This window comes from Halyomorpha halys, unplaced genomic scaffold (assembly GCF_000696795.3).
Source record: "Halyomorpha halys isolate HHAL.00 unplaced genomic scaffold, Hhal_1.1 Scaffold859.1, whole genome shotgun sequence".
Taxonomy (NCBI): Eukaryota; Metazoa; Arthropoda; class Insecta; order Hemiptera; family Pentatomidae; genus Halyomorpha; species Halyomorpha halys.
In genome coordinates this window covers 779,524-797,291 of record NW_027115553.1, presented here as the reverse complement: position 1 = coordinate 797,291, position 17,768 = coordinate 779,524, and the positions used below count along the sequence as shown (strand labels likewise).

At 28.1% G+C, this 17,768-nt stretch overlaps 2 protein-coding genes across 6 annotated transcripts in view; both read right to left on the bottom strand.

Annotated features, from left to right (window-relative positions):
- Positions 1–325: 325 nt before the first annotated feature.
- LOC106686668 (uncharacterized) lies at positions 326–15,190 on the bottom strand. Of its 2 annotated transcripts, XM_014430091.2 has the most exons (7): positions 15,003–15,190; positions 6,672–7,669; positions 3,582–3,794; positions 2,346–2,576; positions 1,830–2,036; positions 621–667; positions 326–504 (listed from the first exon to the last, which is right to left on the bottom strand). In XM_014430091.2, exons 2-7 carry the CDS (start codon positions 7,602–7,604, stop codon positions 501–503), a joined length of 1,635 nt encoding a protein of 544 aa, XP_014285577.1. In that variant the 5' UTR covers positions 7,605–7,669; positions 15,003–15,190; the 3' UTR covers positions 326–500. The 2 variants fall into 2 exon arrangements, with proteins under 2 accessions (XP_014285577.1, XP_014285578.1); XM_014430092.2 differs by lacking the exon at positions 2,346–2,576.
- Positions 15,191–15,387: 197 nt separating this feature from the next.
- Positions 15,388–17,768, bottom strand: part of LOC106686667 (cyclic nucleotide-gated channel alpha-3) — a 358,981-nt gene continuing 356,600 nt past the window's right edge. For all 4 annotated transcript variants that reach the window (XM_067052577.1, XM_067052578.1, XM_067052579.1 and 1 more), the window contains one exon: positions 15,388–16,302. In XM_067052577.1, the coding sequence (XP_066908678.1) occupies positions 16,070–16,302 (233 nt within the window). In that variant the 3' untranslated portion in view covers positions 15,388–16,069. The remainder of the gene's footprint in view (positions 16,303–17,768) is intronic.

Genomic DNA, 17,768 nt, shown 5'->3' with positions numbered 1-17,768 from the left:
GTAAGGATTATTGATTGAGCTCCTTGAACTGAGTTAAGATGATTTGTCATTGAAAACAGACGAAGATTGGGAGAAATCACATTTGACTGATCATCATCACCCCATTGTTGAGGTGACCAAATTAAAAGGTCTTGTCTGTTAAAAGAGATCTTGATCCGCTGTTATAAAGCTGATTAAAAAAGATGGAGTTTGATCTTTCCTTAAACAGTTCATGATCAAGATATCATTTTTTATTATTTAAATCACCATTTAAATAACCTCTAAATTAACCTATTGTAGACTAATTGAGTTTGAATATTTTGCTTAAATCGAAAAATGACAAACAAAATTTTAAAAACATATATTTCTTTATTCACATGTGAAGGGCATTATGCAGGTTATGTCTTATGATGAGGACAATGGACAATGATTTTATCTCTTTTGGTTTTTTTTTTAGGTTTTGGTTAAATATACTTCTCAAAGATGAGATCACATTTTTCTAGTTCATATGTCTATGGAAATCACCTTTTGAAATGGAAGATTTGTTAATATATATATAATGTTAATATATATATATAATATTAAATATATAATATTCAATTATTATATAACCATTTTATAAAACAGCTGCTTATTTTTACCTTATTGTCTGTGTTATCTTTTCCTTATATATTAAATTCTTGGTTTTCTGAAATACGATAATGAATAAATTAAATAAAATAGCATTAAGTTGTTTATAGTAATGTCATAAATTTTTTTGTGAAATTCTTTATTAATTAATTAGAACCAGGAAACTAAGAATATTCATTTGAAAATAATTATTTACATTTTAACTATGCTTTATCAGTTTGCAAAAAAAAACCAACTAATTTGCACTATTCATCAGAGTATCATATAAGAAAAAATATGTTTGTTTTTAGTAATCAACATTACAGAATCTATATTGTCATTTTTAATATTATAACCATTTACAATTATAATATTTAGGATTATATTAAACTATTATATATTCTAAATTTCACTATTTTCTATTTGTAAATTACGACTATAATTCAGTTTAGAACTTCTAGATTTCAGCCAATGATTATTAATCTTGAATGTGAAATAAAATTTATTTTTCTTAAAATAATCTTACTATAGCATATAAACTTTTTTATGACTTAATTTTTTTTTATTAGAAAAAATTTGCACAAAACCTAAATATCGCAGATACAAAAATATCATACAGACATAATAATAACAGCTAATATATATTTATAATAAAGTAAAGTAAACTCCATGATGCACTAGGCACAGTCAAAACCCAGTGCAGTGCTTACTCTCACCAAACTCTTGTAGTATTTATGAGATTACATGGGTAAACACTTAATAAGCTTTGATAGACTCAAGATTTCGCAGATCAATGAATACTGGATATTGCTTTTATGGATTCATTCATTCCAAGCTGCATGGCTTTGGAAACATTAATCTTAATGGCCTTGTGCTCCGAAAATCACTGAGCACGCCATGACCTGCTCAGTGTTCAAGACAGACAATCAGGGACCTAATCTATTGAGGGAAGCTGGACTCAAGGTCATCACTGAGAACTATTTCCCTCAGCTGGACAGCAGAAATAACTATTTACTGCAACTATGGAACATTTGTGGAAGGTGATGGTGATGATAAGTAATTTTCATTTCCTTCATGAAAAGTGAATGAACGGAAGATTAAAGATAAACTATAAAGGAATGGAGATTGTAAGATAAAGATTAGAGGTAGAGGTTGCATGCATTATTTCTACTGAAATTCATATTACAGAGAGGTAAGGATAGAGGAAAAAAAAATGTTATGATTTCAGTAAAAACAACAACCTTATTAGGGACAGCACTAAACGTCTGGGTACATTTTTCTTCACAGCTACATGAGCTATTGGACAAGTTTATTTGGGAATTTAGTTGCTCTTCTTCCATTTTCCTTGTACTTTTCTCAGACAATTTTTGAATTAGAGATTGAGTATAATTTATTGCATCATAATACGCCTTGCTTTTCAGTTCTGTTTTAATTAGTCCTGGATATTCCTGAAAGTCAAAATAATCTTTTTAAAAAATTGACATAGGCCTTATGTTGTCACATCTGAAATTTCCACTGATACATAATTAGTTCCAAATTAGAGATATGTTTTATGTATCTACTAAAAAAAATCCATTTTAAAAAGTATGATATTGAATCATATTTCACATTTCTTTATTTGAAAAATATAGTTGATAAATATAAAGTTATTTTAATTACAGAATTTGTTGTGTTATGGATGGTGTAATTTAGTGAACACTATATTTTTATAAATTAAATTAAATGATTAGTAAAATATGGATATATTTTTTTTTTACCTTAAGGACATTTGAAAAACTATTATTGCATGTTGGAATTTGTTTCTCTAAAGTATCATGTAAGTCCTGAATCTCCATCGCTTGGTTTTTGTCTACACCAAATTGAGACTTATGAACAGGTTTATATTCCGATTTCAATTCACAAAACATATTATCGGAAAGTTTATGTCTTTTATTCCTTTGTTCTAATTTATTTTTAAGGTTACCACTTTGATTAATAAATGAATGTGCCTAAAATTAATCACATATTTTATATTTTAATTTACTGAAAGTTATAAATCTCATTCTAATGTTCACTAAAAGATTAACAGTTAATACTTAATACTACTTTAATCAATGACTATAGTCTTTACCTACTTCACCTTTACTATTATTATGTACTGAATTAAGTTTATAATGAAATATTTTTAACCAAGACAAACTTATGTGATTAACTAAAATACTTACAAACCTGTAATTAATATAATAAAATGCTCTAATGTGAAAAATTACTTTGATTAGAAGAGTTAAATAACAGCCAAAAGTCAAGAAAGTGTTTCTGCTAAAAATCAAATGTCTGCAACTCAAGAAGCTGTTTAATAACAGAGATCCTTGTGAGAGGAGATGTTTGGTGTGTAGTAAACGAGTGATACTGAAGGATCTTGGCATATACCAATCCAATGGTGCAAGTCAAAAAAATGTTAATGTGAAAACTCAAAGCATTATAAAAACATATATAGGGAGATGGTCAGGGTTGCGGTCAAAGGAGAAATAAAAATAGTTTACATTTTTATTTTATTTCTCCTTTGACCGCAACCCTGACCATCTCCCTATATATCAATTTTTACGGTCAACTATACATACATATACATTATAAAAACAGTTTCAAGGAAAGTTACGATGTCCCTCTTTTAACTTAATGGGGGTCTTACTGAATTTATTTCTTCCTAAAATATGGAATTGCCTGACATAAATGTTCTGCCCTCGATATATATGGCAATGCAGGTTTCTTGCCATCATCAACTTAACATACTGCTTGTGCCATAAGGAAAACGAATACCTGATGTTATAGTCAAGGTGTTCTCTAGAAAAATGGTAATCAAGTTTTCTAAACCAAAAATTATATTAGTAATGGAGGAAATGAAAACCATATCTAGTCCGTCCTTGTTGAAAGAATAACAATTTTAGTTAGACTTGCATTTGTATTGATCAATTAAAAGTCAATATGTATTTATAACGTATGAATTTAAATTTTACCTTATGTACATTTGGAAAACTATTATTGCATAACAAGGCTTCACAGTTCTGATTCTTCATTACATGGTCTATTTCACCACACAACTGGGACTTGTTAGTGGGTTCAGGTTCTGATTTCATCCCACAAAACATAGTAGCTGCTGTCTTAGGTTTTTTGTTTATTAACTGTAGTTCACTCTTAGTACCACCATTTTGAGAATTTGTTGAATAGATCTAAAAATAATTATAGAGAAGTTTTAGGACAATTAAACTAAAGATGCTATAGCCCATAATAACAAAATACTCTCTATATAATATAGAGTGCTATACATCATATAGTAGGGCTCAATTATATTATAGTGCCAACATATCAAAATTTATTTGGAAAGCTTTCTATCAGTTGAGTTAGCCTAAGGGTACACTTTTTTATCTACCAGTGTCGACTTTTATTTCTGTGGCGAACCCATGAAATGGAAACTTGACCCCCACCATGGTTAGAATATGGTGGTAACCTGTAGATTACCCCCTCCCCCCTCCCAAATATCAGAGAGGTGGTTATAAATAAAAAGTTTATTACGCGTTTAAATTATTAAAATTCAGATCATGCACTGATTGTGTTTATAATGATAATCTCGGGCGAGTAATTTAATCCATTTGTTTTAATACGAATAATTACACGTTTTGTTAATTCTTGATCCGATCTAGCAACACTGGTGTGCTGCCGCTCTCATAGAGGCGCGAAAGGGTACGGATTAATTAAAGGCAATATTATTAGTGTTGCTCTTGAATTTAAAAGAAAGTATTACAGTTCGCGTTAGTGATAGTGTTTTGTGGAATTTCAAATAATTATCACCATATTTTATCCAGGTAGGATTAAGTTATGTTTAAATTTGTTGATGTGTATTTTGCATATTACCATATATAAATATTTTGTCTATGCCAATTTTTTTTTTAGGCCTAAATAGCAAAATATTAAGTTATAAATTATTTATACGAATCATTCATCATCTACAGTTTCATACAGTTCCTCCGCGGAGGATTGTTTTTAAACAGAATAATAACTTGTGCTCATTTTAAAAACTTTTAATTATTCCAAACGTCGGTATATACACTCTTCTGACTGTTGTTGGCTATTAAATTCGATTTCTGTTATTTTCACTATTAAAAGTAACAAATAAAGATGTGCGAAATGAAAGGAAATGTAAAGTAAAAAAAATATATAGTTTGAACGTACCACGTAACTTATGTCGCTTAGTAACGAAAAGCAGTGGATACCTAATGTCATGTATATTTGTACATGTATTTGAAAGGATAATTTAAAAAGTATGGTTCGTACGTATCACGGAACTTTGCTCGTTAATAATGATAATGGGAATAAACAAAAATATATATATATAGTTTGTATTTATCCAGTAACTTGTACTGTTTAATAGAGAATGTTACTTTCTTAAAATTAAAATAGCCAATATACAGTACATTCCAGCATTTACTTAATACTGTTTTATATACATAAAACACCGCTGTTAGGATAATTGTGGTAACATTTTTATTTTAGTTCGACAAGGGTGTCGCAAAAGTTTTTTTTTAGCCTAACAATGGTGCCGCGTAATGTTTTTAGCACCCAAAAGGTGTCATGGTGAATAAAGTATGAGAACCGCTGCTCTATAGCACGTATTAGGATTGTAGCCTCAGCGCATCAGTGTAGGAAAAGCGGTACACTTTATTTTCCCCTTTTGTTCTGACCTTTAGCCTGAAAGCGCTGCAACATGGGGCGAAATGGCTCAATATAAATAGCTTAATCACTATTTGAATTATTATTTGACCGCACCCGGATTATCATCTTCCATTTGTTGTTACACACGGTCAATCAGCTATCTTCCAGTATAATACACTTTTTCGTCTGAATCAGCCCATTTTGCTTTACCGCGCCTAAAGTATTCAATTAAAAATATATAGCTAAAATGTATGCACACTTTCATTACAGACGTTTAGCAGCCGAGATAATGCTCTCTTACTTTTGGATTTATGGGTACTGTCACACGAACAGGAAAATAACTTTTTTATACCTGCATGAATTTTTTTCCTGCATCTTTTACAAGATGCGCTTTGAGTGGATAGTGCAGGGGCCCCCAAGAGAACACTTTGGGCAAGGTCCATAAACTCATAGGAGCCACTTTCGAACTATAGTCTACAGAAAAACAAATTTTTCGGTTGTTGTGCACTGGATGATTAATTTGTATCACATATGCAGCAGGCACACCAGTTACTTTTTTAAAACAAAAATAATGAACAAGATCAGTTGAGCGTTAGCAAAATAATCTTAGAGCAGACAGAGTAATAGCCAAAAATGCTCTTCATTACTCAGTGACTATAATAAAGGTTTAAAGATCGGTCAAAACCAATCATCTGAAATTTACTCTAATTACAGTACTACAAGATGCAGGTAACCTACAACTGTGTTAGGGGAAAATCTCAAAGTTTATTCCTAAGTCCGTTGACCTTGCTACATACAACATTGACCTGAAATAGTCCACTCTACAGTTGTGGCAAACTGTCTATTATTATTAGTTTACTCTATCATATAAAAGTAAACTACTGTTCTTGGATGCTTCATACAGTTTTGTATAATTTATGCTTAAACTATAAGATGGAGATATAATTTCCGTCTGTTGTTGTAGGGAAAGATCTTAAATAATTGATAAACAGATCTATAAATTGGAATGGAGTAAATAAAGTCCAATTTAGGGGGCCAAACATACCCATATCTCTTTATATAAACTGAACTTATGAAAATGTTAAATGATGAAATGTATAAATTATGAGTACTACCTATATTTATTACTATTAGTAAATGGTTCTTTTTACTTTAATTATTTGCAGAATAAAACTTATGTTAAGTAGAACTAAAACCAACAAACTGTTGTAAATGCCTCAAAACTTAACTACCTAAAGTGATCCTGTCATTACTATTTTGAGGGAAGTTTAAAATACAACAACGGGGCTACATTTTCCTAATTTTTGATAAAAAATAATTATAAACCTATAAGTGGTTTATTGAATTAACATGGCTGACATAAGTAGAAACGAACTTAATGGAGAAAATATAGTTACCTGCCCTATTGTGAATGGTCTTGTTTCCAGGTGGTTAATAAAATAAGTTATATTTTCATTTTGATCATTTTTATTCTTCTTCGCACAGTTAATTTCAGAAAATGTCTCATGTTTCATTTGAGGGCCTAATGAAGAATTTTGACTTGTGGAATATTTACAACAATCCTGTATTTTATTTGCCCTATTGTAGAAATTGCTTTCTTTTCTCTGTAAGTGTGATAATGGACTTGACGGTCTGCTATTACTAGGTTTTGGTATCAGCTCAGCATAATACGTAGGCAAGGATGAAAGGCATAAATGTTTTTTTTTGCATATGTTGCAGGCTCTCATAGATTGTGGGAAAGCAGCTTCTGATACAGATTTTTCATCAATATATTCATTTGGTTTTAAATTAGTATTATTATACTGAGTGAAACTATTCCCAGTTGGCAAGTTATTTTCCATCATCAAGTAATTAGTTGTATTTATTTTAGGGTCTGTTGACTCATTAAGGAATACTCCTGTTATTCTTTCTTTCTCCTGAGAATGTCTTCTTTCAATGAAATCTTGTTTTCTTGGATTCTTTATTAATCCATTTACCTTTCTAGGATTGACCTTTATTCTCTTATCAGACTGATGGTGATTACCTGTTTTTAAGTTAGTATTACTGTACTGACTGACATTATATTCAATTGGAAAGTTATCTTTCATCATCAAGTAATCAATTGTATATATGTTTTGATCTTCTAAGTCATTGTAACATATTACATTGTTCATTTCATCATTAAGAGAATATTTGTTTTCAATGAAATTTTGTTTTCTTGGAACCTCTGTGAGTTCATTTACCTGCCCTGGTTCAGTGGTTATTCCCAGCTTATTGTCAAATTTATTATGTACCTTTTTTTCTTTATTTTCTCTATACAATTTTTTATCTCTATTCCTGAATGTTTCCATAGTTTAGCTTGTTTCTGATGGATTATTCAATTTAATTAATTTCTTTCTTATTTTCATAATAGAATCTGGAACATTAAATTAACTATTTGGTATAAATGAATTTAATACATCGAAATGACGTTTTTCATATTAATTAGGGAAAGATGGATTAATTTTAAATCAATACACAATATACATGTATACATTGTTACTTGGATGTAGTGAAAATGTCTACATACCTTTTTTTTTTTCCATAATCCTGATATCTTTCTGTTCTAAAATAATTTGTACATATAGATACATTATAATATTATAAAAAGTACTGTAAACTTGTATCTATAATATGTCTATAATTTATTATTTTGTCATTAATAAATAATTGAATAAAAATTGTTGAATCAGGGATTGACTTAATTGTCACAGTTTGGCTTTCTGTGCTGTATGAATCTAGTTTATATTTTTGTTTTCGTGTTGCTGATTTTTTTCTTGACAGAAATTAAGTGGGCTATGTTATGATGGGAGTCCGATTGAAACTATCAAAGCTACCTCTCAACCATAAAATAGATACCTTTAGTGACAGATAAATTGAGTGGCTTGAACACATAGTTCATTGCGATGACTACCAAAAGTACTGTTTACCGGTAGTACTAATTTATGTTATTATTAATTAATGAATTAATAATAATTTATGTTATTAATTTAGATTATTGAGAAATTCTCTAGATTATTGAGAAATTCTCTAGGTTATTGAGAAATTCTCTACTTTAGTTTACACTGTGATATGTTTTCATCAGATTTAAAAAACCAGTTACTTCTCTAGATGATATGGAGGACTTTTTGAACAGCTAGATAAATCACATAATAGATGAAAATTGTATATAATTGTATTATTAACAAAGTGATATCTATATCTTTTAATTACTTCAATACATTTTATAAGTCTCTCGTTGTATTTTTAAGTTAACAACATTTTTTAGAATATTAGAAAAAATTTTTAACAATATTTTTTAACCAAGCTAATTTTAGCCAGATGTATTTATTATGCATAAATGTTTGATATAGATTGAAACAATATGAAATCGTATTGCATCGATCAAACCTGTAGTTCAGATTGTTAATTATTTTTAATAACAATTTTATAATATATTTTTTTAAAGAGGAACATTCACTAAATTAATTTATATTAATAAAAAAACTGTAGATAATCTATATCAAACATAACATAAACAAATTTCACGTCCAACATTATATAATGGTAAAATATGATATAAATTTAGGCTATGTTGGATTTTTCATCTTGATTTCTATAAAGTCTGTAAGCCACACATCAAAATAAATAGCGATGAAACTTAAGTTAGCTTTGTATTTATTTTTTTATAATTAAAAAATATTAAATTCCTCTTATAAATACTTCTTTTATCGTACTATCATTTAATTACTACATAATTAAGTTTTATTGTACAGAAGAAATGTTCATTAAATGGTCATTTGGATTAAAGTACATAAACCCTGACATTATTTTTTTAAATTTCTTTTTTCTATTTAATACTTATTGAAATACAATAAAGTCTGACCATGATTATATCAGTCACAATTACTTTCTAGTACATATCAGATTGGTTCTCTTTATTTACATTTATTTTAATACCGTGCTAATTAAACAATTTTCATAATTACTTGAATCCATTTTGAAGTAACCTACATGTGATATTATAGTTTGTATTATGAAAATGATTACATTTGGAAAACTAAAGTTTTTTTATTATTTTTTTAAAACTCTATAGTCAAGGTTTTTGATATCAATGATAAACTTCTGATTATATTTATATCTTCAATTCACATAATTAAAAAATATTTCTGCTTAGTTTATCTAGTGAGGTTGCAACACTGATTTTACCATAAAACTTTTTTGTATAGTTTGAAAAATAAAAGAATTAATATTTTAGTATAAAAATGATTGATAATTTTCTTAAATAACAATTTTACCAATATAGAAATGTATAATTGATTATAGTTGTTAATGGCATTGCAACTTCACCACTACAACTTAATAGTCTTCTTAGAAGTAATATCTAGGCTAATAACTAATTATCTGAAATTTAAAATGAGTATTGTATAAATTGAATTTTGCTATTATTTTTCATCCTCTTTAAAATCTCTCAACTATGGGAAAATGAAGGATAAAAATGTTGTAAAATTAACATCTTCATTTCAAACTTTCACATATTGAAAATTACAACATATCATTTATATATTTTTTTCTTTCAGAAACCTTATGCTTTGAATAAATTTTCCAAACAGTATTTTATTCAATAATAATTATTCTATTTTTTTTAAATTACAACCAAAATAAAGCAGATGGTTTAAGTGTGCAAGTTCACCATGTTTGGCAGTGTTAAGTTACATTTATTCATTTTCAAATGGGGAAGTACATTTAGTAACAGAAATAAAATTGTGATGAAAAGTTGCTTAAACTTGTTTTGGGATGATATATTTTCTTTTTTACCTATTTATGTTGTTTTATACAATATTCTAACATACAAAGCATATTTTAAATTCATGCCCACAACTTCTTAAAAATATATATAAAATGTGAAATCATGCTGTGAAAATTTACATGTAAAATATCGCACACAGTGGAATATAAAAGCTAAAATTCCAAGTGTGTGGAATGTATTATAAAAGCTAAGGAACAATATATGATAAGTTCAGTCTTAATAGTACAAGTCCGAAATCATACCAATTTTTTCATGTTTTAAATTTTAAAAAATAAAATATTTTTGATCTAAGCAAATGTAAATAAAATTATGTGTAAGTTTTCTAAGCTAATGAAAAACAAATCTTTAAAAAAACCTTCAGGACCAGTTTTTGAGCTTGGCTTTAGTTCTAGTTACAGTTTTAGACTAAATTTTAACTAACCTGTCATTGAGTCTCAGAATAAACTGGTTATTTCTAGAAAAATAGATTTGTTGAACCATTCTTTAAGGCTAACATCAAACTGTTGGATGTCTCCAGTGTACAACATTTGGAACAGAGAAACCATTCTATGCTTGTCCTTCCAGTTTGATAATAGTTCAGAAGAATGATGGGAAAAACCTAATATTAATTCTAAACCTGTTTGTTCCAAAGCTGAACGGGAACTGGCAATAAAATCTCTTAGTTTTTTAATGGCCTTGGTTAGATACATCAAAACTCTTAATTCGGAACTTGTATCTTTAAGACTGAACCTAACCAGATATATGACACAGTTATGTTTAATACCGATATCAAAAACCATTTATGAGCAATTCAAACTTTTAATTCTGACATAAAACATCTTCAATAAAAAAAAAAAACATCTACTTATAAAAAAGTAGGTTTATAAAATGGAATCCCTTAGATGCCACTTAATAATCTACTTACATTTAAAAATTTTAAAACTCTCCTGGGGGTAGTATGTTAAAATTATACATCAAGAATCGATAAAAACAATATGCAATTCTACAGCATATGCACTCTTACATAAATACAATTCCTTCTCTGATGTTTTATCAAAGAGCTAGGACTAATTTCAAACAGAAGTCATTTTTTTTTCTTTTTATGTCATTTTTAACAGTCTATTCCTTCAAGCAAATTTACAGGTTCATTATTAACACTACAAGGTAAATCAATCATTTGGTCCCAAAAAGTCAAATATTTTACCTATTTGGAGCCCTGGATGAAGAATCATATTTGTCTTTCATAAATTTCTCTTTAAGCTTTGAGAATTACTAAAGAAAGTTTAATAAAAATGACTTTCATTGCTGAAAATTATTTTAAAGAGATGTATAAAATGTCCACTGTTTTCAAAATTGTTAATCTGGGCAAATATGGAATGAATGCTTGTTAAGAGTAATGAAAATAAGAATTTAAAAATCATCAGTCAAAAGACATCTATGGGAGAATTAATACAAGATTACAAATACTATAGTTGGTCTCAATTCCAAATAGACAACTGTGTGAATCAGTCAAACAGCTCACCAACAAATAAAAATTCTTGTAAAAATATTTCAACAAGTCTTCATCCTGTAGAAATCTTTTTAATTTTATATTAATTTACTGCATAAAAATGCTTGTAATATCAGATATATAAAATTATTCAGAGGGAAATACTGATAGTACTATGGGATTGTGTAGTTGCAGACACCAGGATCTACACAATCTACTGGATACTGGGAAGAGAAGGACAGTGACCTTAGATTTTGTTATGTTATGGTCTTTGTTGGAGGGAAGACAATACTCATCAATTAGTTTATTGTGCCAAATAATAATAATCTGAATAAAATTTTAATTTTAACATAATAAAAAATTATAAATTTTATTTTAATTCTTGGATAGTTCATAATCTGCACCGCTTTTTAATCTTATCCTATTACGATGAAATGGATTTGGGTATACTAAAGTAGTGTTTTTAGAAATGGGCATCAATTCATACTATATGTAAGTTGAGGTATTTCTGGTCTTATTCTCAGGCTTTTTTATCCCTTAAAATCGAGATGAAGCTTTGGCCACACAATTATCTTCTTATGCTTAAAATCACGAGGAATATATGCTTACCAACAGAATTTGATTTGTATTAAAACTTATGGTTAATTTTTTAGAAGATTCTGTTGCAGTCTGTGTCATGTTTTTTAATTTGAATGTTTCCTGATATGTACCCTAGGCAGCTCATGTGTTGGCTCCATTTTATACTACTGATAATAAAATAAATTATTCCAGAATTTATGATTCCTGAAATCATTGAATATTCGATAGTACAAGTAATAATGAAAGGGATACATGACTTAATAAAGTAGTCAGAGTTATTCAATTTTTAAGACAACTTCCAACCACCAATTTGTACCAAACTCCAACCTGCAATGTAATTTGAACTATCCATAGTCCCAACAAAGAAACTTTTTTCAAAATCAGATCATTTGCGTTATACATTTTTTTTTTTCATGAATCTTTCATATGTACAGATGAATATTATTTTTAAATGTTTTAAGACTTCTATTATTTTTTTTTTAATACTCTGCAACCTTACACCAATTTATTCCTAAACGTAAGGCTGTAACTAAGATAAATACTGGAAAAGTTTTATTAAAGGAAAGAGTCCAACTATCATCTCTAAACTGCAATTAATTATGAATAGATTAAATTCTTCACTATCTAAATTAACACTGTTCATTAATGGTAATACCTATAAGACTACACTGATAAAGCAATGGACATTTTATAAAATTTAAATTTCTCAATATACCTGCATTTATAAAAAAATTTCATTAATTTCATTGATATTCGAAAAAATGATTTCTATCATCTTAAATGTAATTTACAGTAAAAAGAGCTACATTATCTTATAGCTGCAATTTTAATGTGGAATATTAAGGAATGCTTAAAAAATTCTCAGGACTAAAATTACACACATAAAACAGTAAAAGAAACCAGAAGACACAACAGGTAATTAGTGGTAAACGTGATATTTTTCTTAACAATAGTGTGAAACTGTGATGAACACTTCATCCTTATAAATTTGATGAATATCATTATTTTTAAAATTTACTTTACAGTCAATATTATTCTTAAATAGCTGTCCATTGCATTTTCCTTTAAGCAATGGCAGACTTTCCAGGATATTGACAATGACGTTATTGTTTTCGTTTATTTTTTGTAGTTCTTGACAATTAATGCTTGTGTAGCTAGGCTAGCTTGAGTGATTATGAAAACAATTATAATCAATATATATGTATTTTTTTACTTTAAGGCAGTGCTAAACAATAAACTATGAATTCTATCATGCAGCTTGAAAAATTCAAATTGATATTATTATACCACAAATAGTCAAGCTGAATTTTTTTTTATTACATCTTAAAAAAAGAACATTTATCTTAAAACTATATCTACAAAGCAATACCTATATTCAGCTCAAATTAAAATATATTTATATATATATTTATCAATAACAATAAATCGATCAACTTTTCTACCTTATATTAACTTTTATATAACAAATTGACTCTCAATATATACAATATATACAAATATATGGAATACATTGAACACGATAATTAATTACTCTTGTACATTAATTCTAGACGAAAGTATTATTGAACAATCATTAGAACTAATAGGCCTTTAGTATGAACGTTATATGCTCATAATAATCGGAAATATCTCAAAATAAATAATGGAATCATAGGTTTCAAAATGTTCTGGCCAAATTATCTTTGTCAGTATTTTAATATGATTTGGAAATAATGTTCAATAGTTTCATTTGATATGAAAAGTGTGTCATTCTTAAGATTTTATCTATTTAAAAAAAAAAAAGGGAAAGGAAAATTCACTTTAGCAGTATAAATTCTAAATTTGCCCATCAATAAATTACTCTTGCATGCACTTACTAGTCCTATTATGTAATATATGAGTTAAGAGAGTATTTTTCTAATTTAACAATGATAAATTCATAACTTCTACTATCTGATGAAATCTGGGTATTTGGAATACTTTTTTTTATTAGTATAAAGTGAACTATTAACAATTGATGTTTATTAAAAAAAAAAGAAAGAAAAATAGCATCTTTATTTTTATATAATTGAAGTTTAAAGACTTCAGTTTTATAGGAGAGTTCCTTAAGCCTTTAGAATTCAGGTGATATCATTGTGTGGAAAATAGCTTGTAATAGATCTTTACTACTGTACCACAAACACTGAAAATACAGAATCATACTAATTTTCCGGAAAGGTTATTATTTCTCATGATCAACTATCTTTTATTCTTTCTTATCTTAAAATGTATTTTTTATTTTTTTAAATAGCTGTAATGTTCATTCAACACATCAAAACAAATAAAATACACGCTTAAAATGGGATTATTATTTATTTTAATTATTAATTGTAGCCAAAATATGTTAATTTGATGTTATATATTGTTTTGTATAATGTGCAAGTTGTTAAAATTAAATACTACAAGCTCTTATTAATTTTTAGATACTTTTTGGCTGATTGCTGCTCAGCTTTATCTATGCATGGTATATGTAAGTTTTTCAAAATTATTTTGTATTTTATATTAATTAATTTTAATATTCATGATTATTTTTATCAATTTATATTTTTAAGTTTAAAAAAATATTTTAAAGATAAAGATTAATGTCAATAAATAATGTACTATTCCAAAAAATTTGGCGTTGATAGTTAGCTAAGTTAATTACTGAATATTAATTTTTTTTTATTATTAATTTTGGAATTCTATTCTTCTGAACTCTGTATATATGTTTGGTGATGGTAATTTTCATAAAATAATCATTAATCTTTATAGCCACAATAAATTATGTATAAAATCTGAATCTAAAAAAATATGAGGTTAATCAATTCATTCTAAATAATCCCTTAATTTACCTCACTGTTAATCATATATAAATACCTTTTTTTATTTTACTCAAAATGATGACATTTCAGCTGAAACTCTCAGGAGACAGTGTGATTTCCTTCATTATTACAAACTGTCAAGTGATACTGAATGCTTATAGTTTTATTTCTGAAATTTTAAAAATTATAAAGAGTGATTTATAAGAAAAAGTTAAGTGATTAATTTTCGTATTTGGTATGATTATGTGAACGCAGCTCATTTTATCATAAGTTATGAACTGTCACCTGTTTGGAAGTTACTATGACACAAATATAAAACATGTGAATTAAAACTGAAAAAAATTGCAACTAAAATTTATATTACGATACAAGTTTTATTTTTCAATTAAATTTTTCGGTTTGTTTGGCTTTTAATCATGCAGCTCCATGAAAATTTAAAAATTAAAATGGAGCATTTTGCTTAGAAACTTTAGGTTATAGATCTGTATGGAAACATGATAATGAACAAATTTATATCTTTCATAACCTTCACTAGGGCACAACTAATCTATGAGATGAAGTATCTAGTTTTTTTCATGTGGTCAAGAATAAGATTTATAACATTTATAATCATAGTGACATGATTCAATTTATCAATTTATGTCACTATAAACACAAATTGCTGAAATTGATTAATTTTCAATTAAATTTAAATTAAATTATTTGACTAATAGATAGAAATTTGTAATCACTAATTATATCCTGATCATATTCAAATTCGGCTAGAACATTTTTGTTTCAAACATAAATGGCATCTTTCAGTTTCAGTGAAAAATTAAAATAACTAATCATAACTCTAGGTCAAAGAAAATGGATATTAATAATTGTTTTATCTATTTACATCGAAACCATTTGATAATGTCCTTTTAAGTAAGTTCCAAACAACTTTAGGCATGCATTATCCATAATATTCGGATCACCACTTTCCACAAAAACTGTACTTAACGTATTGGCACTTTTGTGTCTGCAATGTGTCTGTGAATAGCCTCATAAAGAGTCCTTTTCAGTTTAAACGTTTCAATAAAAAACTGTAAAAACTGGAATGGCTCAGGCAAATACAGACACCATCGGATGACATCTATGTTAAATGATGCTCTCCTTGTTTCTCTCATTGTCCTCTGCTGAGCTGTCAGCTGATGAAGCTCCACAGATCTGCATCTCTATTTCAGCTAAGCGATGCTCAACCTCCCATTGTTGTTGGCTCAGTTTCATATTGAGGGTAGCATTTTCAGCCTCCAGCGTGACAAGTCGCTCCCTGAGACGCTTGATTTCTGCTATCATTGGCTCTTCTGCCTGCAGCTGCCCCTCTAGTGAATCTGTAAAAAAGTTTGTGAGAAAAGATAATTAATAATTAAAATTTACTATGACATAAAAAATATTGCAATATTCAAGATTAGTGGGTTACAGTTTATAAACTTACTAACACATTAAGGATATTTCAAGCTTTGTTTCAAAAATAGGAATCTGTTTATTAAATTAAAGCCAACCAATAAAGATTATCCTATCACCTATGACTATTTTTCTAAGTTGACTTCTATACAATAGCTTTATATAAGTAGTTATAGTGCATAGTAAAGAGTTTCTTTCATTTATGCCTAAAAGAAAATTAGATGATAAAGCAAAAATGTTTTCTTTGAACAATTAAACTAACAATATGTTTTTATTTTAAAAATTTTCTTTTGAGGCCATTATCTATAAAATAAAACCAAGCTGTATGTGTCTGTAATCACTCATTCACTGACTCATTGATTTTTGTACTTCAAAAACGACAATGCCTATAAAGTTAAAATTTTAAATGGTAGCTCCCTTTATGCTGTTGCTATGTAATATGGCTAGGTTTCTAAAGATTCAGACTATAAGCAGTTAATAAAACATTTCTAAAATTTAAAAAATAATTCAAAAACTATACCTCACTTGGAACATTATAATCTCTCTTTTGAGAGGTAATTCAACTATCTAGAAAACATAAATAACATCATCTAAATCTGACAAATATTAGCAGCATATGCAATGAATTTGGAGGGTGACGGTAGCAGGCAGGTAACGAGCCTATCTGCCTACCCATAGATTGGGAGTTCGAGTCTCCGGCCCTATCCGGGATTTTTTCAAGCTTATAACTATACAATACTCACTCACAACCTCCCCCCGGGCATTTGTGAGGGCCATCAGCCAATGGGTGACACTCACAAAAATAGGCGTGGAAGTGAAGGACCCACCCTATAAAAACCACATCAAGAAACGCACAATGTATTTCCTAAGTACATCGCACGAGGCCTTGGACCTCCACGGTCTGTTGCACCAATAAACAAACAAACATAAGCAATAAATTCATCCATATTTATTTTAAAATATTCTGTGCAATTTCAAATGGAAACCCATTTTGTCTTTATCTTTATCCATAGAAAAATCTTCCAGCATGTGTATGTTTTACACATTACATACCAAAAGTTCAGACTCTAAACGGTTAAAAAATGATTTCTTAACCAAATAGAAGTAAAGTGATTAAAATCGTCCTCAGGAGGGACTCCCTCCTAGTTACTGTATATAAAGTACCTAGAGTACGTATAATTACTGTAAATTTTCTCAGTCCCAATACTATAACTATTGTAACTCTTGCTACTATGTTTATTTTTAGTTCATCTAACTATTTTTAATTTAACATAATAAAACACTACAGCTTTATAAAATTATTTGCTACAAAATTTCAGAAAGCTTACATTTGTTTGTACATTTTGTTTCTTTGTATTTCTTATTTCTCATTATTTTAGCCTTTCAGCTCTTA